The sequence below is a fragment of the Tenebrio molitor genome, chromosome 1 (assembly GCF_963966145.1).
Source record: "Tenebrio molitor chromosome 1, icTenMoli1.1, whole genome shotgun sequence".
NCBI classification, from domain to species: Eukaryota; Metazoa; Arthropoda; class Insecta; order Coleoptera; family Tenebrionidae; genus Tenebrio; species Tenebrio molitor.
This window is the reverse complement of record NC_091046.1, coordinates 45,590,957-45,613,378: the sequence shown is the minus strand read 5'-3', so window position 1 is coordinate 45,613,378 and position 22,422 is coordinate 45,590,957. Positions and strand designations below refer to the sequence as shown.

The 22,422-nt window shown below is 42.7% G+C and overlaps 1 protein-coding gene across 1 annotated transcript in view; it reads right to left on the bottom strand.

Annotated features, from left to right (window-relative positions):
* The window catches only part of twz (BTB/POZ domain-containing protein twz), a 43,179-nt gene that overhangs the window by 5,144 nt on the left and 15,613 nt on the right, over window positions 1-22,422 (bottom strand). Inside the window, exon 2 of the mRNA XM_069057135.1 lies at window positions 470-559. Within this exon, the coding sequence (XP_068913236.1) occupies window positions 470-498 (29 nt within the window). The 5' untranslated portion in view covers window positions 499-559. The remainder of the gene's footprint in view (window positions 1-469; window positions 560-22,422) is intronic.

The window sequence follows — 22,422 nt, the reverse complement described above, 5'->3', positions numbered from 1 at the left end:
TAGGGGCGGGGCAGGTGTGAACACTTAACATAATGTGCTGTGCTTAACTGCGTGGTAATAACGTAAAATAATTATACGTTACAGTACCGATCATCTTTCTTACTTAGAACATTAGCCTGTCTTATATAGAAACCATAAATTTTAATAGTGTGCTTGGACAACTCTATAAGGCGGAAGGCAATTGTGTTGGTTCCTCCAACAACCAGCAGACCAACACAATGGTACTAACGTTTCCGAGAAGTTTTCTTATTTACAGATCTTGTTAAAAATATGTTAATAAGACCGTCGGAACCGCATGACCTTTTTGGGCGCGATCTGTAAAATCTTTATTACACAATGGTCCATTTCTTTCCTGGAAGAGCTGAATGACGACCACGCCGGTACTACTCGGTAAAATGATCAACTTTGTTGTTTGTTTGGTTTTTTTTGTGTTTTGAGACCACCACCGATACTTTTGGATTGTTCTTACCTCATTTTAATCTGAGCCGTAGGAAACATCGTTCGGTTGGTTAAGTCTTTTGGCTCCTTGTCCACGTCATTTCGAATGTCGGTCTTTTTTCTGGAATTAAATAAAGCAATTCATTAATTTAAATTGGCAGTAATTATTCCGATCTGAGCTGCAGCTTCACTTCTGGCTCACTTTTGACAATAGAAACCGCCGTGATTATTAATAAATGATTGATATTTAAGGTTGTCTAGACAGCACCTATCACAATAAAATTACTGGTTGTTGACTTAAGTACGCCGTGAAAAGGTCAATTGAAATGTGAAGAGGTATTACAGCGCTGCGCTACAGGCTCGACGCAGCTCTAGCTCTACCTTTTCCAAGAGACTCAAGCTTGGAAATGCGGCATTTAGATCATTAAAATTATTATTATTATTTCTTTTGATACCTTTTGAGAGAGATGCCTCCGTTTATCCTGAAAAGACTTCTTCCTCTTATTATTATTATTATTATTGAGTTGTTAGTAGATGTACCAAGAAATTTTCGAAAAAAAGTATCTGCTTCCAAATGGAGAAAATAAAAAATCTATTCTGAATTGTCAAATTATCGAAAAATACAGGGTGTCGCAAAATTAACGTTGTAGCATCAATCACGGATGTAGTACCAAAGCGCCCCGTACTAACCCTTTCGAAGCGTTACCGTCGCCAGCGAGAATCTAATCGCTGGGCCCCTACCATCATCATCAGCTGCGCGCCGTCGGAGCGTGCCGCACCATCCCCAGCCAGGCTATAAAAGGGATGCACGCATGGACAAATAAATCATTATTCATATGATCATTCGAGTTCCCTCAAGATTCTCACTGCTAACCTTTATTAACTTTGTTTACCAAGATTTTTCTTATTTCTGAAAGCTCACCAGTCACCAGAAGTAAAAGCTAAGATATTTTAGAATGCAAAAGCCAAAATAGAAAATTTCTTCAAACCTGGAACTTTTTGAAACTGGAAAAGTTCTAGAAGATTTAATCTTTCAGGCGTTTGTAAAAAAGTCAACAGGTTGGGAACGTGTCATGTTTTCAGTAGACAAATAAGAGACCTAACGGCGTAAGAACAGTTGAAGAATAACCCTTGTTAGAGCTTGGGCTTCCAGTTGATTTTTTTTAGTTGTCCAATTATTTACAATTGTAGTTGGAAATATTTAAATGAATGTCGCAATTAGCAAACTTTATACGTCAAAATACTTCAAGTTAATCGCATCTGTTATGTTGGTATGCCGCAAGTGTAGTATAAATCACTGAAGAATTTACGATACTGTCACTTCTTTTTATTTCCACCTGCTAAAATTGCTGAGATACAAATGCTAATCAGGAAAGCTCTGTCATAAATCCTGCAAAGTGTGACAATTATATCATTTTTTGCAATTATAATTTTTTTAGATCTTTGTTACGAAAGACATAAAGAAGAGCAACAACTTTCAGAGATGGGTGTAGCATAATGACTCCCTACAGTTGTATTTTTCAAATGTTGCCAGTATTGATTCGGCGAGTGCTTTTCCTTGTGGCAACTCCTGCTTCTGGTAATAGTACACGGTTGTAGATGTGGCGCTTTTGTAATTATATTAACAAAGTATTTATTTAATAAAACAAAGTTTCAGAAGTTTGGTCAATTTCCATTATTTTCATTCTCTCTCGACCACCGGTTACGTGATATTTGTGTAAGCTAATTGAAACCAAAATGAGGGAGATCTCCAGAATTACGAATTACACAGTACGCTTCCTTTCCCTCCAGAAAGCTAATATTTATTTTGCCAAATGACGAAACACGGCCCCTATTGTTTTGTAAGAAGCTTTTGTTTAAGAGCGAACCTTGAAGCAATTTTGCAAATCGTCGTCTCTGCACACACAATACGTTCGGTTATTGGGGGACCTTTGACTCGGCCATTGTGGCAGCCGCGCGACGACGACGTGCCCGGCGGGCGGCCGGGGGCGGCCAAAGACCGCTCGCCAGTGTAAACACGACCATGTTAATTGGACGGGAACGAAATTGCCACTGGAACCGGGCCACGTGTAAACATGTGCCAAAGCCATTCCGAATTGCTTCTGATGTCAGGAGCTCACCTGGAAAAAGACATTGCTGCACGCCGGACCAATTACCACTGTTTTTTTGTAATTTACCGACGACTTTTTCGGCGAGCTCTCAACGAACTGCTGACACGTTTCAACTTTATTACTTCCCTCCCATCATTGCCATCCGCACATCTTCGACCCCGTAGCTCTCCTTCAAATCCTTAAATAGGAAGAAGTCACGAGGAGCTAGATCAGGGCTGTACGACGAATCGTTGTAAAAAACCTACTCACGACACACCCCGCTTTGCTACTCATGTCCGTACGGGAGGTGTTCGCAATAGGAGATGTCCGCACGGGAGATGTCCGCACGGGAGATGTCCGCAATAATGGGAGATGTCCGCAATAACGGGAGATGTCCGCAATAATGGGAAATGTCCGCAATGAACTCAGAAACAGTTTGTTTAACGAAAAAAACGTTTAACTGGTAATTTCTCCGTTTGCGCAACCAAAACCAATTTGTCAATATCGCTGTCACTAGGTCCAGTCGATACAGCGCCAATTAGTTTAATTTATACGCATTATTGTTGGTTTAATTCGAATTTTGCCGGACGCTTCCACACGTGTTTCGGTCATTAATCACTCGGTTTTTCATCGGGACAGCGATGCCCTGACATAATGATGAATTCGCTTGATAATTAGAGGACGAAGACATTAATTAATACAAAAAGTATGTCAAGCGGACGAATTTATTTGGAAAATTTTCCGAGCTAATGACGCTCCATCAGCGAGTTATTCGCCATAATTTGCCAATTTGTGTTTTTTTCGTCAATTCGTGATACTCCAAATTTAAGAGGTCGACGGGCGATCAAACATGCCGGCCGGGAGTCGGTCTCATTGAAATGCTCGACACAATGAGACTAATGAGATCACCGATCCTCATTATGCACGTATTCTGTGAGAGATTTGGAAAAAATTCGAGAAATTCGGAGGAGCGGAGCGCGTCCCTCAAGGAGCAGTCCGCGGGCCTCTGCTGTACGCGTAAAAATGCACAGCGGCGTGGGTGGGACGCGATACTGGTGTTTTGTCGTACAATAGCTATTAGAAAGGACGTGTTGACAAAGAGACACTTAGATTTTCGGGCTAGAAGAATTCATTAGGCAAAAATGCCGATGTTATCGACCATTACCGATCCTAGTCGGGACAAATTTACGACCAGAATCATAACCATATATTAAAAATACGGCCGCCTCTGATGCCATTAATCTCCCGACACAGAGATCTGTGCAAATATAATTTACTAGCTGTGAACTCCGCGGCTACTTACTTGTGTCGGAGCGACAGTCGAGGATAAAACGGCAATATAGTTTGTGGAGGAGTGGGCGACGGAGGAGCGATCGGGTCCTGCACAATAAATCCTGCAGCGTAATTACAGTAAATTGCCCGTGACACTATTCCTGTAATCAAACGCTCGGAAATATTTGAAAGTCACGGGTACAACCCCGCGACCGGGGGCGGTTTGCCGCGCCCGCAGCGTATTTTCTTAACAACAAAAGATCCCATCCCGGCGCGCACATTGCTCGTAGGGATTATTTGAAAACATACTCGGAATAAATCAAGCTCGCTGAAACCTAATTAGAAACGCCTCGGGCGCCAGTCTCGGATACAAAATTAATCACTAAAATTCCGACTAGTTTAAAAAGTGTCGTTTGCACTCGCTTTCTTCGCGGCGGCGACGACGGTGCTCTACCAGGACAACAGCTCGCCGGAGCGAGCCCGGAGGAGGGACCACAATCGGATCCCTGCCAATAAAACGAGTTCTTTATTCAAATGCGATGCATTATTGATGAATCGACCTTATGAAATATTTATCTCCGAGCCGTGTCATTAGACGCGAACTCGACGCCGGGAGAGTCCGGGCTCCGGAGCGGGAGCGGCGGGGTGGGCTCCCGCCAACGCAGACAAAGCCCACCACTTTACCAAACGGCCACGAACGACAAATCGAAAATGCGCACGATTAAGAGAACAAATCATTATTATGGGTGATCGGAGGGGTCAAGCAGCGCTAACTGCGGTCAACGTTTGGATGGGAGGCCGGTTATGAAACTGCGTTTTCTCGAAACTTAATGACGTATGAACAAGTGGTAATTTTACGTAGGTACTCACAAGCGGACGAAAAGTAACTCTTTTTCGGACGCACTTTTTCGGACGCTGACCGTGGCGCCGTCTGTTGGTCTGTTTAGTATGTTAGCAACGAAACCGACATCACCGTAAATTATGTAAATAAGTATTGTATTCCAAGTACATACTAATTTTCCAATGATGTCTTTTGCTTTGTAGTTCGTGCGGTTGCCTAAAAAATATAATGTGCACCTCTGGCAAAAAAGTGCCTTTTGTCCTCGCTTGTTTAGCCTCGGTTGCGCCTCGGTCAGAAATCTCAGACTCGGACACTTTTTTGCCTTGATACAAAAAATATGCAGAAGAAGATTTATCAAAACCTGATTAGTTGTGATCTTTTCACAACGGAAAAGTGCTTTTTGCTTTGCGGTGTTGATGGTGCGTCTGGTGATGAGCTCGTGATGGAGGCGCTTTCCGGTGAAATTGATGGTTCGCACCGAGCCAGGGGTTAGCTCCGGGACCTTCGTGTCGGTCACACCGAACCACTTAGTCGGAGAAGAGTCGGCGATTTCCCATCGAGTAGCAATACATCAATTGGTTTTATCTCCGAGTCACGACCGAGATATTCGCTAAAATATCGGCCGGCTGATGGCCGGCGGTGAGTCCGGGGGCCGGAGCGAGTTTCTCAGAAGTAATGAGCCTATCAATCGATAGATACATCTAATGTCTGGGCCGGTTCGCCTCCGAAACGGACTTAAAATTCCTCCAAGTTTTAACATCTCCGCCGTACCGTATGGCCTTTTAGTATTAATGATACCCGGAGAGAATAAGATTTAAAATTAATGTTTTAATGGAACGTACCGCGCTCTTTATTCTTAATTACATTGTGGTTCAATTTGGAAAGGTGAACATACTTAACTGGAATATTGCCCCCGAACGAAATCTTTAATTAAAGCGAGCCTCCTATATGTATGTCGCAATTTACCAAACGACCCCTTTGCCGAATCGATCTCCACTTTTCTTATTGGCGCTTTTGTTCTCAGCAAGCTAAAATCTTTTGGCCTCCAGTAGGCACTTTGTTTGATAATCCGCCGTAATTAACTCAAACCCAGTAGCAATGCGTGCTGTTCTTGGAAGCTAATGGACTTCAAGGCCGGCCGAGCCAAGAAATTGAGCCGCAAGTCCACTGCTACAAAAAATAACCATCGCCGCAATTTACACCGTTTTGCGCCCGACCGTCGCCGCAATTTACATCCGGTTTTTTCTCTGGCTGTATCTGCATGATTATGTTAACAGAAGGCGTGACCGCGGCACAATTACGCAAAGACATTATGGAATTGAAGTGGTGTCGTATGGAGCGCCGGGGGCCTTCAAGGCCCCATCGTGGGCACGTCTTCATATATGGTAACACGCAACCCATCTGCGTTTGTAAAACGTCCGAAAAGTTATCAGCAACGAAGATGACTAATCTGTTGTTGTGGTCCACGTTGCGATGTTATCTTTTGCACGTGAATTTCCCGAGGCGAAACGGCGACAGAGCGACCGGTCTGGCGCCGGACGGGCGACACCCGGAGGGCACCGGCGACCCTTCTGGAGGCGATCCGAGCGACTTTCAAACGTCCTCCCGCCGAGCAAGCCGCCGCGGGACGCCGCCGGTGGCGGTTCTCAGACCAGCAGACTTCGGGGAAGGAGACGTGAGGCCGCGACGGCGGTGGCTATTATACCGTTTAACACTCTTTTTGTCGGTGTGAGAACGGCACACTGGGTCGCAGAGGCATCCGGAAAGATGGCGGCAGGAGATGTGACGACGGCACGGCCACGGGGGCGGTGCAATGGGGGTTGTAGAGGTTGTGAACTGCGGGAAAAGAAGAAGTCTGGGAGTTCAGGAATGGAAGAGAAAAAAAAACCTGTTGAAAATGTTTACAAGGGATACTCCAAGAAAGTAATTTGATTTCTTGTCAGATCTGAAGGGTGAAGGCATCGGGGGAAAAATCTGGACTTCTTGCACGACTTGACGAGGCTCTTGCCTAATGAGTACATAATTAGATAATCGAGAGGCTGAAGACTCTCCACGACTTCAATGCACTCTTCAGATGTCAAAAGTCAGCAAATAACGAAATAAATTATTAACACATAAAATTGTTGGATTGATTTTCTTGTTTTGATAAATTGGAACATCAGTCAACGGGATATTTTTCAAAATTTGTCCGTTTCGTTTCTAGAAGACACTTTCGCTGTCTGGCGATGACTTTGCGTTCTCTGATTGGCTCCCCTGACCCGGTTACCTATATTTGGACAGTTCTCCGAAGAAACTTGTCGGTGTCAAATGTCATTAAGAAGTTCAGAACTTGTCCAATTTACTACTCATTGAATCGGAACAAAAACAACTTTTAATGAACTTTCAAAGTTTCACGATCCAGTCTGGAAACAGCGAAATATTCTAATTTCGCGTGATTTGGCGGTTCAAGCCAAGTAAAAAATCTAAATGTTGTCGCAACATAAAAAATCACTGTTTAAATATAATAAAGACATTTTTGATGCCAAATTAATAGTTATTTGTGTATTAAGGCCAAAAAGTGCATCTTGTTCTTTCGAGTCTAGGTTTTCTGGCCAAGGCGCAGCCGAGGCTTGAAACAGGCGAGGGGACAAAAGGCACCTTTTGGCAGACGTTCACATTAGATTTTTTAGGCGACCGCACGAACATCATTGGAAAAATTACAAATTTATTTTGTATCATCTAATTTTTTCAAATATGTAAACCAATTTATTAATACATATTTTTCATAGTATTTGTTATCAATTTATGGTGACCGGACAATTATCGGTTTTGTTGCTTTCGTTGCTAACTGACTAAACAGACCAACAGGTGGCGCTACGGTCAGCGTCCGAAAAAGTTACTTTTCGTCCGCTTGTGACTAGCTATTTCAATTTATTTAAATGCTCCCGACTATACTACGGCGCGATAAAAAATGGTAAACCATGAACAAAAAAAAACATGTCTTAATTTATTTCTTTGTTAGCCTAATGAGTAATGATGAATGGATACGGATGGTGTAGCTCCCATCATGCTACCTCTGCTGTTCTTTTGTTCCTTGTCTTCCGCGACCGGTTTTTCTTTCAACACTTCCGTTTCCTTCAAATTATTTTTTTCTTCCAACTTGGTAAACGCTGTCATAAGAATGGTCGTCTGCTTCGGCAGGAAAAATTTTTCATAACAAGCAACAATTTTGTAAATTGATTGTTTTCAAATTGTAGATTTTTCGTCCTAAAGGATAAAATTGTTATTTCCCGATTCCGGACAGAATTGCTCCTTTTTCCCAAAATCGAATTAAAAAACCATCACAGCCGACCAAACGAAGAGAAACACGTGCCAGACTGGGCGCCAGATTAACCAATACTTTCACGAAATACCACTTGTGCTCGCTTTCCTGCACTCATTATTATTCAAACATTCGCAGGTTTCTGATTTATCGTTCACACTTGCTCATTGGGCGCCGATAAATTCAGATAATCTGGGTGGCAGCGGAAAACAGTTGCAGTCTTTTTCGTCAAAACAAAAATATTTGGCTTCCACACGATCCTTCACAGTTCTTCGTTTTCTAGAAGAACGCGTGACATGAGGCAGTAAAATTGCAAAAGCATAAATTATCTGTCCACAGTTGGCTGTGAATGAATCCGCCTCTCAGAAATAGTAGTGACGTACGATTGACGCGCCGTAATCGATGTGGCATTTCTTGGAGGCGGATTCATTGAGAGCCGTCTCAGGGGCACAATTATTTTTTTCAACGATAAATAAAAGAAAACGGCGGTTCAAACAGCGCCGCGAAATCTGGTTTGACAGATGTAAAACGTAAATAATCCCGCGGGTATACCGAGCGATACTAGTTACATCTGTTGCAGCACCAGGTTTCGCACCGGATTGATTTATTTGTTGGCTCTTCGCCCTTTCGATCCTGACGGATGACGCAGCCGAGGGCGATTTTCGAAAACAGATTCGGAATCGGCTGGGTGATTTTGTGTTGGAGCGAAATTCCTGGGCCCAAAGGTCAATCGTGAAAGTGACACTGGCCCAACAAGACCAAACAGATAGAGAATTTTTAGAGGAACAGCAGGCAGGCAGGTAGGCGGCCGCATGGCCTGAGGGCGAGCGACTCGGCGACATTCACCGGAGATTTCGATGCCGGAGCACGAAAGCAGCGCCCACCTCTTCGTGGAAGGCGATCATCCCCCGGCCCGAAAGACACCGTCATCAATTCGCGCTGTCATTGAGACGTCCCCAGGTGGTTCCACGACGGCCAGGTAAGAACAGGGGAGCGGCCGAGTGTGGGCTGGCCCCCGAGGCGTCGGCGAGTGCGGGTGGATGTGTTGAGCCCACTTAACCGACAACTGATTCATGTGGCCATTTGTAAAGACGTTTTATTTAATCGTGTAAGACTTAATCGGAGGTTGTGGGTGTTGGATTCGGGGCCCGACAATGGTGACAGGCCGTATGCAGAAACCAGAGCAAAGGTTGCAGAAGGCCATCAACCTCGTGCAGTTCAACTATGATAGATGTTGACGGCGAGCAGAACGTTTAGTGGAGCTGCTTTCGTAAAAAAGACACCTTTTGTTGTCATGATCTAATGGCTGTAGAATGCTGTGCGGAGATAATTTTTACTTCAAACACTAACGGCGAGTGGGACTGTTTTCTTGTTGGAGAGGTCAGTGTTTGGTCTGTACATATTTTGACAGCCCGCTCTACGTGCTCACATTCTCGCCTTTACTTTATATCATCCTGAGCTGACCCCTTCGGAATTTTCTCCCACCTACCTGAATTTTGACCTACATTTTCATTTGGTACATCAAAAGTAGAAATGACTCGATTATGTAATATCAAAATAAAAAAATTGGAAAAATCAAAACGAGTCAGGTCTTGCTATCTTTTTTTTGGAACACCGCCGCATTCCATTTTAGGAACAAGGTCACTCAAAAAAAAATATTTTGGACACTTTCATTTTTTTTTTTTTTGTACGATGGATTAGTGAGTACTTTCGATATATTATTTATAAATACTAAATGAAGACGTATACTAAATTTTAATTAGCTGGAAGAAAATTCCTAACTTTGGTGCTTTTTTGACTGGATTATTTGTCTCAAACTAAAAGTGCAAGCAAGAAAGTCTAGAAGGTTTTTTGCTAACTTGCGGAACAACAAAAAATTCTCTAGACATTTTGTCACGACTCAACAACGCAAGCAATACAAATTTTGGAAAGCTTTTTACCAACTTGTGGGACAATAAAAACTTCTTTGAACATTTTCTCTCGGATCAACAACACAAGCAACAAGAAAATCTGAAAGCTTTTTACCAACTTGTGGAACAACAAAAAATTTTTTGGACATTTTCTCTCAGATCAACAGCGCAACAATACAAAATGCGGAAGACTTTTTAACAACTTGTGGAACAACAAAAAATTCTCTGGATAGTTTCTCAGATCAACGGCAAAAACAACACAAAATTTGGAAAGCTTTTTCCAACTTGTGGAACAACAAAAACTTCTTTGGGCATTTTGTCATGGATCAACAACGCAAGCAATAAAAAACTTGGAAAGCTTTTATCAACTCGTGGAACAACAACAAATTCTCTGGGCATTTTCTCTCAGATCAATAGCAGAAACGATACAAAATATGGAAAGCTTTTTCCAACTTGTGGAACAACGAAAACTTCTTTGGGCATTTTGTCATGGATCAACAACGCAAGCAATAAAAAACTTGGAAAGCTTTTTCCAACTTGTGAAACAACAAAAACTTCTTTGAGCGTTTTCTCTCAGATCAACAGCAGAAACAATACAAAATGTGGAAGGCTTTTTAACAACTTGTCGAACAAAAACTTCTTTGAACATTTTCTCTTAGATCAACAGCGCAAGCAATAAAAAGTTTGGAAAGCTTTTTACCAACTTGTGGAACACCAAAAAATTCTCTGGATAGTTTCTCAAATCAACGGCAAAAACAACACAAAATTTGGGAAGCTTTTTCCAACTTGTGGAACAACAAAAACTTCTTTGGGTATTTTGTCATGGATCAACAACGCAAGCAATAAAAAATTTGGGAAGTTTTTTCCAACTTGTGGAACAACAAAAACTTCTTTGGACATTTTCTCTCGGAACAACAGCGCAAGCAATAAGAAAATTTGGAAAGCTTTTTTTATCAACTTGTGGAACAACAAAAAATTCTCTGGACAGTTTCCTTCAGATCAACAATAGAAACAATACAAAATGCGGAAGACTTTTTAACAACTTGTAGAACAACAAAAAATTCTCTGGATAGTTTCTCAGATCAACGGCAAAAACAACACAAAATTTGAAAAGCTTTTTCCAACTTGTGGAACAACAAAAACTTCTTTGGGCATTTTGTCATGGATCAACAACGCAAGCAATAAAAAAACTTGGAAAGCTTTTACCCACTTATGGAACAACAACAAATTCTCTGGGTATTTTCTCTCAGATCAACAGCAGAAACAATACAAAATATGGAAAGCTTTTTCCAACTTGTGGAACAACAAAAACTTCTTTGGGCATTTTGTCATGGATCAACAACGCAAGCAATAAAAAATTTAGAAAGCTTTTTCCAACTTGTGGAATAACAAAAACTTCTTAGGACATTTTCTCTCGGAACAACAGCGCAAGCGATAAGAAAATTTGGAAAGCTTTTTATCAACTTGTGGAACAACAAAAAATTCTCTGGACAGTTTGTCAGATCAACGGCAAAAACAACACAAAATTTGAAAAGCTTTTTCCAACTTGTGGAACAACAAAAACTTCTTTGGGCATTTTGTCATGGATCAACAACGCAAGCAATAAAAAAACTTGGAAAGCTTTTACCCACTTATGGAACAACAACAAATTCTCTGGGTATTTTCTCTCAGATCAACAGCAGAAACAATACAAAATATGGAAAGCTTTTTCCAACTTGTGGAACAACAAAAACTTCTTTGGGCATTTTGTCATGGATCAACAACGCAAGCAATAAAAAATTTAGAAAGCTTTTTCCAACTTGTGGAATAACAAAAACTTCTTTGGACATTTTCTCTCGGAACAACAGCGCAAGCGATAAGAAAATTTGGAAAGCTTTTTATCAACTTGTGGAACAACAAAAAACTCTCTGGACAGTTTGTCAGATCAACGGCAAAAACAACACAAAATTTGAAAAGCTTTTTCCAACTTGTGGAACAACAAAAACTTCTTTGGGCATTTTGTCATGGATCAACAACGCAAGCAATAAAAAAACTTGGAAAGCTTTTACCCACTTATGGAACAACAACAAATTCTCTGGGTATTTTCTCTCAGATCAACAGCAGAAACAATACAAAATATGGAAAGCTTTTTCCAACTTGTGGAACAACAAAAACTTCTTTGGACATTTTGTCATGAATCAACAACGCAAGCAATAAAAAATTGAGAAAGCTTTTTGTAACTTGTGGAACAACAAAAACTTCTTTGGACATTTTCTCTCGGAACAACAGCGCAAGCAGTAAAAAATTTGGGAGGCTTTTACCAACTTGTGGAACAACAAAAATTTCTTTGGGTATTTTCTCTCAGATCAACAGCAGAAACAATACAAAACCTGGAAGGCTTTTTGCCAACTTGTGGAACAAAATATTCTGTAGACTGCTCGTCTCGGAACAGGAGAACACACGAGAAATGATCTGGAAGACTTCTTGCCTCTTGTAGAGCAGCAAAAAATTCTCCACGATTCTGACCGAGTCCACAGAATCGAAAGCGCTCTTCGCCTCTCCGGTCTCAAATTCCTCCAGATCCGTTTAAGTAGTGTGAACTTGCGGTCATGGTTTAATTCTCGTTGTGGCGAAATGGTAAATCATTGTCACCGCAAAAAAGCGATATTCCGCCACCCGATCAAAGCAGCAGCCGCGTTTCTGGAACCGTTCCGATTATGCTCTTATTGTAACGTAAAAATTCCCATGAATAAATAAATGAAAAACAGAGTCGATATTCTAGTAGTCACATTAAAATTTTTACGCTCGGCGTTGCCCCTCGATCGGGTCGGGTCAGATCCTGACCATAAATCAACGGAACGGTGGTTCCTTGTAAGAAATTAATAACACGAGAAAAACCATCACCGATGGCTACAAATATTTTTACATATTCGACGATCCGTGACCGAAGAATTTTTCAGACAAAAATAATCTCAGGCTTTTCGTCCAATTCCGGTGTTTAATCCACCTCTCTGTGGCTGCGATTTGTTTTTAATAAAGCGCGTCTCTCTGATTCGTTATTCAATAGCTCGGGCATCATTAGAGATATTTTAACACCGATTTCGCAGTAATAAATCTTTTTTATTGCCACAATGAATAATGTAAAAACGCCGAATCGTGATTTCGTTGTTGATCTCTCCTTTTATAAAACAATGTTTCACGTTGGCAAAAAAGATCCGGTGACGGTAAATCCCCCATTAGGCTAAATCACCGTTTTTCATGTTTGCTTTCTTGGTAGGAGGTTTCTGTTTCGCTGTCATTCTCCACCTTTCGATGAATAATTCGCATGTCCGACAACACCAATATTGCATTCCTCGTCAATATTTCAATCGAATCCAAATAAATTGAGACGGGAAACGCATATAAGGTGTTTTTTTTTTTGAAGTGAGCGAGGTAAGAAACTCGTTTCATATTTGGCAATTAGAGTCGATTAAAATTCGCATTAAATTATCGGGAGGTGCTGGTAGTGTCCGCAACGAAAGTTGTCGGGCGATTAAATCTGTTCGGTTTAAATTGCGAACCAGCAGTATGAAAAAGACATTTCGTAAATGTTGTAATTCTTGTCTGACAGTTAGCAGCAGGTGGTGGTTTCCCAATTTACAAATTACAAAAATGTGGGCTGAATCTGTTGCTAAAAAAATTAATATCAAAATTAATATCCTATTTCACGCGTAGGTGGCTGGGCAATTTTTTGGCTTCACAAAAAAAAAGTTGTGTAGAAATAACAAGGTAATGGTGGAAAACTGAATACACAAGGATGATCTAGATCTAGATGTGGTTCCAGTATTTTGGGGCGATCTCTCTATTTGCCAGATCTAATTCCCAGTGATTACCGCGACCTCTCTATTTGCCAGATCTAATGCCCAGTAAAATAAAAAATCCATCGAAAGATTTCCTTCTGCTTCTAGTAATGGAAGAGTCCTAGAAGGACTATTTACGAACGGCACAATGGATTTTTGTTTGAGATGGTATCACTTGGAGGCGATCTACAGCTTGACAAAAACAGCTTGGCACATGAAATGCGCAGAAGAGGAAATGAGAGTGTCTATAAGACAAGGATATAGCTAGGGTTGTGGGTACGGTACACTCAATGATGCGCAGAAGAGGAAACGAGCCTGTCTGTAAGACAAGGATATAACTAAGGTTGTGAGTACGGTACACTCAATGAAGCAAATCTGCTAAACAGTCCGGACAGCCATGTGCCAAGCTGTCTTTGTCGAGCTGTAAGCGAAGGAAGAACAATTTCTGCTGAAGAGTCATCTTAAGAGACTTCATGCCCAAAAGCAATAACCAACGAATGGTGCAAAGAAACTATAAAAAATACAATGAAGGTACTACCTCTGAAGCGATCTACAAGATCAAAACGGCAGATGAAACGTGTGTATTGAATCTACAAGGCAACCAGCACACCATGTATTTCCCATGGACCCTAATCCAGACAAACTTAAGCAATCCAGAAGTGGAGGGAACAGATGGTTGCTTCTTTATTTTCACAAAATGAAGCTGTTGCTTTGGCAATTGGATTAGGGGATCTTGCTGCAATCCCCACGTACCTAAACGACTGTTGTTGAATCTTGCATCTCATTTGAAAAGTCCCATCGTCACTATCCACCTAGTTGGGAGCAGTTGCAGCTTTTTTGCTTGGCAAAAATTTCATCAAGAGCCATCATCTTGTTTGCCGAAGAAGAAATCGGCGTGCTTAATGTAGCTTGCAGTTAATCAGCGACTTGTGCCTAATTATGCTCATTAATAGAGCTACACCTGTGTAAACTAGTGGAGTGTGAAAATGAACGGTTTCCTCTTTTGCACGGCGATCGATCAAATCAGATTTTAGTCCGATCGTTGAAACATGCAGCGGCACACATCAATGACCACCGCACTTTATCGATACCGTAATTTGGGAGAGTGCGCCCGTTGCCGTGAAATTTATAGAGGCCCGACAAAATCCGCCGCTTTACTATTATTAACTTTTAACAACCTGATGATTATCTTAATTGGTATTTTATTTATTTAGCCACGTGTTCGAAAACGCGACCAACTTTCCTTAAAAAAAAATCCGAGATCGAGATGATTGGTAACCGCACACCTCATTCAATTTCCCGTAATTGATTCGGTTAATTGATCTATAATTAAATCGGCACTTATCTCGATTTCTTCGGAGCGGTCAAGAGTCCTGCCCAAAAGCCATGATTCACATGTGACCAGTCTCGGGTCTTCGGCGCAAAGTAGGTACGTCTGATGTTCACATAACAATACGATTAGTTGATAGATGATAGAAGAAGATTACTTTCTGCTGGGAACACTTGAGATTTCGTAGCCGCGGGTTCTTCGCCGGTCACGATGATGGACGGTCGATCACGAGCGCGGGCATCATCGCAACGCCGGTGTTACATTTCAACCGGGGGCGGCGGCGAGTCCGCTTTGCCGCCCCGACACAGCCGCGTCTTCTCCAAAACGTGGATTAAGACGCGAACGGACTTGCTCCAGATCCGTCACGTGCCGCACAAACCGGGACCAACTGATCCGCATCCGTCGGGTCATCACACTCGTGTTTTCGCAATGCGAAAAATAAAAACGGCCGTGATTTATCTTGACGAACGAAATTTTCTCGTGAGAAAAGAATCAGCCCAAACTTAAACACTCGATCGGGCTTGCTAACAAATGACGAAATTATACACCTCCAGGCGAATCCTCCAGTCCACAAAGAACAATTCGAAATCGCTCCCTCACTCCTACTGCGTCACCCAAACAATTAATTCCCGAGTCCCTCAAGGCTCCAATTTGGGACCACTTCTGTCTCTCTTCGTATGTGTAAATGACGCTCTAGGTGCGATTTTCTTCAGTACACTTCTCATTATCGATTGGCTCAAGAATCGAGACAAGTCAACACTCCAACTGCATCTCTAACCAGTTGGATATCGATGGTTCTGCAACGGAGGTCGCTTATCGGAACCATTCCACTGTTAGCGCCTGTTTACTTGATTGAGAGCGATCAAGGCGGCATGTCCTTCGCGGCTCGGCCATCTGTCGCAACTGGAGCATAATCGCGATATTTTCCAGATACCGTGGATTCCCGTCGAGTACCAGATGGGCTACGGCGTGATCGGAAAAAAATCATAAAGCACTGCATCATTACCCGCTGCTGACTCACGACTTTTAATGGCATTCTTCTCCTCGTCCGGTGTGCTACTGTGCGACCGACAAGAACAAACACGTTTACCTGGAGCGGCGCGACGGACTCCGGGAGTGGCGGCGCTTCCGGAAAAAGTCCGCGGGTTAACAGGACGTGACGAGGTGCCGGTTATAGGCGTGTATTAACACGTATCCCCTTATCTCTTGCACATACACACAAATCCTAATACTGGGCGTGGAAGTGCTACCGTACACATGCGAGTCTCGGCTGAGTGTTCACTACCTGACCTGGCAATACTCGGCGTGGGCCAGTAATCACTATAATCTACTGTAAATGAGTCAGGCAGCCTTCACTCACAGAAGCTGACTGAACTAACTGCCTCTCCGATCGTATATATCAGCCCAACTTTAGAATTACTGCGCGCACCCGCCATCTACTTATCCCTCATTATCCCATTATTTGCTACTCGTTATTTATGTGCACCAATCTCGTAATTAATTCCTGCGGCTCCTCCCGATGGACACATTAAAGACGCACGAGCTGGTCCTTCGCGCCGGATTCTGGCACGAGGGGTTCGCCGCGTCCCCCGATTCTCAGGTCTTCAAACTCGCTGTCCGAGTTGATTTATCGCCGCACCAGACACTCCCCGAGACTCTCCCTCAAAAACTCGCGTTCGAACTCGGCGGAGTGTTTAGTCTTTATAAGGACACGTCACTCTCGATGTCCGCTCGGACGGGTGAGAGTTCACCGAGGGTCACGACTACCGTTCCCTCTCTAAATATTCCGCGTTTCTGCCAAATCCGGCGATTTCTTTCCTCGCCTCGCCACTTCATTATCATCATTATCCAATAAAATTCTCTCTTTTATAACTCTATTGCCAAAACCGGATTGTGTCGTCGCGTACGTGTCCACGGAAATGATCGGCGCGGTCACGGACCATTGTTTTCCATCTTGACATCCTGGCATTGACACGTGTCATTTTTTTCCCAGAATCCAAACAAAACGCCAGTCCTCTTCTTTAGTTATTATTGATGGCTATATTAGCCTCGATTTTAATATTATAAAGAATCTCGTTTTTATTAGAAACCCAGTCGAATTTTTATGGAGAATGTTCACCACTGACATCCAAACATTCGAAAAATTCTGATCTCTGATGATGACATTAATGATGGTCGTGGGATGACCTTTGGAAGCGGATGTTCTTCTAATTAATTGCCCACCACGATACGACTCCGCTTCTTGGTGTCCTTTTCTAATTTCTAATTCCTTCTGTCCCACCCTCGACATTAATCCCGCGTCACTTGCAGCAACGACTCATTTAATCTGCACTCTCGGCGATTCAACGCTCGTCGCATGAACCATTAATATTTGTTAGTGGCAGCTGCAATATCGCTATCAATAATCCGATGATTTGGCAGAGCACATCATTCGCACATGAGCTGCGATGTTTAGTCGACCGTTAATTCGCCAGTATTGCGCCGTTTCTGTTTTCCATTTTTCAATCGTACCAAGACCGTTACGATTTCTTCCTCACTGTAATTACCAACGTCTTCTTCAATCACGAAATCGTTTATCTTTTTGTTTCCCGTTCTCCTCGAAATTTACAGTTTAGAAGAGTTCAGCTTGTCGTTTGCACTTCCAGTAGCTAGTTAGGCAAGGCAAATACCGTCATGTCTGAGGGAACACAAGAGATGTCTGATAATGATGTTACAAATAAAAATCCATCCGCCATCGCCGCATTTAACGTGTAATTATTACCGGGATGCATTGTTGGGGAATTTGTGCGCCTTACAGCGTCCATTCATCCTTTGTTGCCATTATTAGAGTAATCCAAGAAAACGTCAACTCACGATACATTTTCTAGTCATTCAAGTGTCACTAATAAAGTAACAGTAGTTAAAAATTGTTACTCCTTTTCACGACCGGTCAAATTAGACGAAAACGGCGTATCATCGGGGAGTGAACAACTGACACTTCACAAAAAACGCTAACACCTTGGTAGGACGCACTTCGATTCGTCTATTCATCTTCCAATATTAGGATGTTGTTTTTTCCTGGTCACGTTTTTCTACGGTTTGATAGTCCGTAACAACAAACAAAACACTAATTATACGGCTTTTTGCACAAAAAATCCCTCCTTTCTGGCAACAAAGAGGCGACGGTTGTGCCGTTTTTGGACGCGTTCCCATAAAAGTGGACGTCTTAATCAGTCCCATCCACTTCGACATGTGAAAGACGATCCGGTTTACGGTATCTATCGTGACAAGAGATCGTTACAGAAATAATGATGTTATTATTGCCACATCCCCCCCGGGTCCGTGTGATTTACCAAATATTCCGGTCTTATTGCGCTCCGGGCTTTCAATATCGACGTAAAAGACCCAAAGTTACCAACAATATAATCGATACCTCGACATGGCACCACTATCTGCGCTCCCCGTAACCAGCAATAACCAACCGATGCCGCAAACGCGTCAAAAACCAGTTTCATCGAAAACTAGTATGATTTCACCGAAAACTAGTCTCCAGTTTCACCGAAAACCGGTTTCTCGCTTCCACCGGAAACTGGTTTGCCGGTTTCATCGAAAACTAGTCTGATTTTACCGAAAACTAGTCTCCAGTTTAACCGAAAACCGGTTTCTTGCTCCAGTCGAAAACTGGTTTGTCGGTTTCACCGAAAACTAGTATCTCACGTCACCGAAAACTAGTATCAAGTTTTACCGCTTCGCCGTTTGCACCGAAAACCGGTTTGTCGCTTCCGCCGAAAACTGATTTGTCGGTTTCACCGAAAACTAGTATCTGATTTCACCGAAAACTAGTACCAAGTTTCACCGAAAACCGCTTCATTGTTTGCACCGAAAACCGGTTTGTCGCTTTCACCGAAAACTGGTTTGTCGCTTCCGCCGAAAACTGATTTGTCGGTTTCACCGAAAACTAGTATCTGATTTCACCGAAAACTAGTACCAAGTTTCACCGAAAACCGCTTCATTGTTTGCACCGAAAACCGGTTTGTCGCTTTCACCGAAAACTGGTTTGTCGCTTCCGCCGAAAACTGATTTGTTTCACCGAAAACTAGTACACGATTTCACCGAAAACTGGTTTGTTTGACCAGCTGGCGTTAAGCGGCGACCTGATGCAGCGCAGCCTTTATCGCTGTTAATTGGTGACATATAGGGTAGCGGTGCGCCGTCGACTTTTTTCGTTTTCCTCGTCCATTTTCTCGGAAGTGTCCCATTACAGTGTCGTAGACATCGTCGGCGAGCCATTAGATCAACAGGTTTCTCTCGGCCAGCCTTATCACATGTCGCGTCTCGACCTCGAAACCGCACAAGACAATCGTGGAGCGGGGCCGGGGGGTGGGATTTTAATAAATCTCTGGGGGTGGCGTTGCGACTTCGCTGAAAGGAAAATTCACCACGAGCTCGAGGCGGCGCAATGAATTCCACCAGAAGACTCATAATTAACTGGCCTCGTAATTTTGTTTGATTAACAGAACCTAGAAATTAATAAGCGAGCGCTGCAGATTTAATACCGACTCTTTATTTGACTTGGCCTCTCTACAATTTCAGGAGGAATTTTCAGCGATTGTTATACAGAGGCCGGATTAATTTCGCGAAACTCATGCGAGGATGGGAGATGTTCGCACCTAGAGGCTCATTAAAACCGGGAATAATGCTCCCGACGAGATCCGCATCTAGATTACGTGCGATTGACGCGCGGTCATGCACCAAGACCTGTATTTACCGAAGAAGACTTCTAATCGAGCTTCTATTAACATCCGCTCCGGAACAACAATGTCAAAAATTTTGACTTCCGAGACGAAGCAACAAAGGCGATCAAAACAGCATTAGGTTTGGTGGTGGAGTGGCGTGTTAATCTCCTCGTCCAGGTCTTGTAGCCCCATAAAATATCACATCCGTATAATTCAATCTGTCACATACGGTCCGACGGCTCGTTTTCCATCTCGAAAGCAATATTTCTTATTAAATAAAACGCATATCGAGCTTGACTCGCTCTCGGTCGAACAATAAGACATAAAGAGGTGGAGATAGTGGTGTCTCGGACAATTCAGATCCGACAATGCCTCCCCGAGCGAGCAGTACAAAGCACCTGGGGGGCACCATCGCGCAACAGATGGTGGCCGCTGGAGGAATAATGCACGCGGTGCCACTTCAATAACTCCATCTAATGAACAAGGCTGATGATCTCGCTACCGGAATGCGATCCCTCGATAAAAATCTCTCGCCACATTAACTATTTGTACTAAACGATCTTGTTACGTGGCGAATGTCTTTGTGGTGGAAAAAACGAGAATTTCACGCGGCCAATAAACGTCGACGGTGTCTTGTTTACGTTACGAAATGTTTTGTGTAAGACGTTGAATTAAAGTGCCATTAGCGGGATCCGAGATATTCCGGCTTAATGGATGTTCGACGTTTTTTTCAATTATGGGAATAAACGAATTCGCGTATTTTAATATCGTTTGTACGATTCGGTTCGATTCGTCTTTTGCCACCAATTTCACACTTGCTTAAACTTCTTTATCGCATCAACTCGAATTTCATGGATGTTCCGTTGTCAGACGATACTCTCGACTTGATGGATTAGCGAAGTACCGGAAGGGAAGGGATATTAAATATACAATTTCTGACGGTTCGATCGAATTCGGTTTTTCGATGCATTTTACCAATTATCGACGCTTATTTCACGCTTCTTTGACGCTTTCTAGAAACACGATTTTATTTTTACCACCACTCAAAATCGCTCCGGTTACATCAGTCTCGCCAAAAAAAAAAAAAAAAAACCAGTTTTCGTAATACTGACAACACTTGAGGTTGACTCGATTATGTTGTCGTAATCCTCTAATCTATCTCCGCTTCTGTCTTCGTGTCCCAGGTTCACTATCTCAAGTGGAACTATGCGGTGATACATGAATGTTTTCTGTCCTCACCACACCACTCAAGTACCGAAGATAGAGAACTTGACCGTGGATACATCACCAGAGCAAATGGATCAGTACCAACCACGACACAAGAATGACAAAAGTACTACGTTCGCGTTATCTCGAAGGACCGCGATATCTGAACATGTCGGTCCTTCGAGCCGGATAACGCGAACATACTACAAGATAGGATTCATCAAACTAGGATTCACCAGTACATTCTAGAAGACAAGAAGCGCCAAACCAAAACGCTCTTCCATTCAAGGATTTCCTGCTTGCTTGCACGGGAGACTTGAGAAGAATTCTTGTTTACGGTCGCTGGTTGATAATTTTGCATTTGCTCTGTGGGTTAGTACTACCATTAAGACAGTGACTCCTCCGAGTGGAATAATCAGATGTTGTTTGTGCAAACTCCCGCAGCGTCAAGAATGACAAAAGTACTATGCTCGCGTTATCTCGACGGACCGCGATATCTGAACATGTTGGTCCTTCGAGCCGGATAACAACATAGAAGATGTGATTCATCAAACGAGGATTCACCAGTACATTCTAGAAGACAAGAAACGCCAAACCAACACGCTCTCCCATTCAAGGATTTCCTGCTTGTTTGCACGGGAGACTCAAGAAGAATTCTTGTTTACGGTCGCTGGTTGATAATTTTGCATTTGCTCTGTGGGTTAGTACTACCATTAAGACAGTGACTCCTCCGAGTGGAATAATCAGATGTTGTTTGTGCAAACTCCCGCAGCGTCAAGAATGACAAAAGTACTATGCTCGCGTTATCTCGAAGGACCGCGATATCTGAACATGTTGGTCCTTCGAGCCGGATAACAACATACAAGATGTGATTCATCAAACGAGGATTCACCAGTACATTCTTGAAGACAAGAAGCGCCAAACCAAAACGCTCTCCCATTCAAGGATTTCCTGTTTGCACGGGAGACTTAAGAAGAATTCTTGTTTACAGTCGCTGGTTGATAATTTTGCATTTGCTCTGTGGGTTAGTACTACCAATAAGACAGTGACTCCTCCGAGTGGAATAACCAGATGTTGTTTGTGCAAACTCCGTGGACCACATCGTCGACCGCAGCGTTTATCTCGGCCAAAGGGGCGATTATTTTCGCAAAAAAATTAATGAAATTAACCGAAACTTCCACCAGTCGAGTTCTTGACGCGCCAGAATTTCAATTTGAAAAAGGCGAATTTAACTTAGATGTCAGAAGCGGTAATTGTTTGCAAATTTGCTTGATTAATTTTCCGCGCTGAAAGCTGTCAGATTATTTTCGTTTCGCGGTCATCGCGGATGATAAATAAACCTGGAGGTTTACTCCTTCGAGATTTTTTCGAAAAGAAGTCTGTGCACCGTATATAGAACCGGTCAGGGATCGACTGTCTCTGATCGATAATGAATTATTATCTCTGCATGCTGATTGATCTGTACCGGTAGCGATCGATGATTGATTGTCCCCGTGAAATT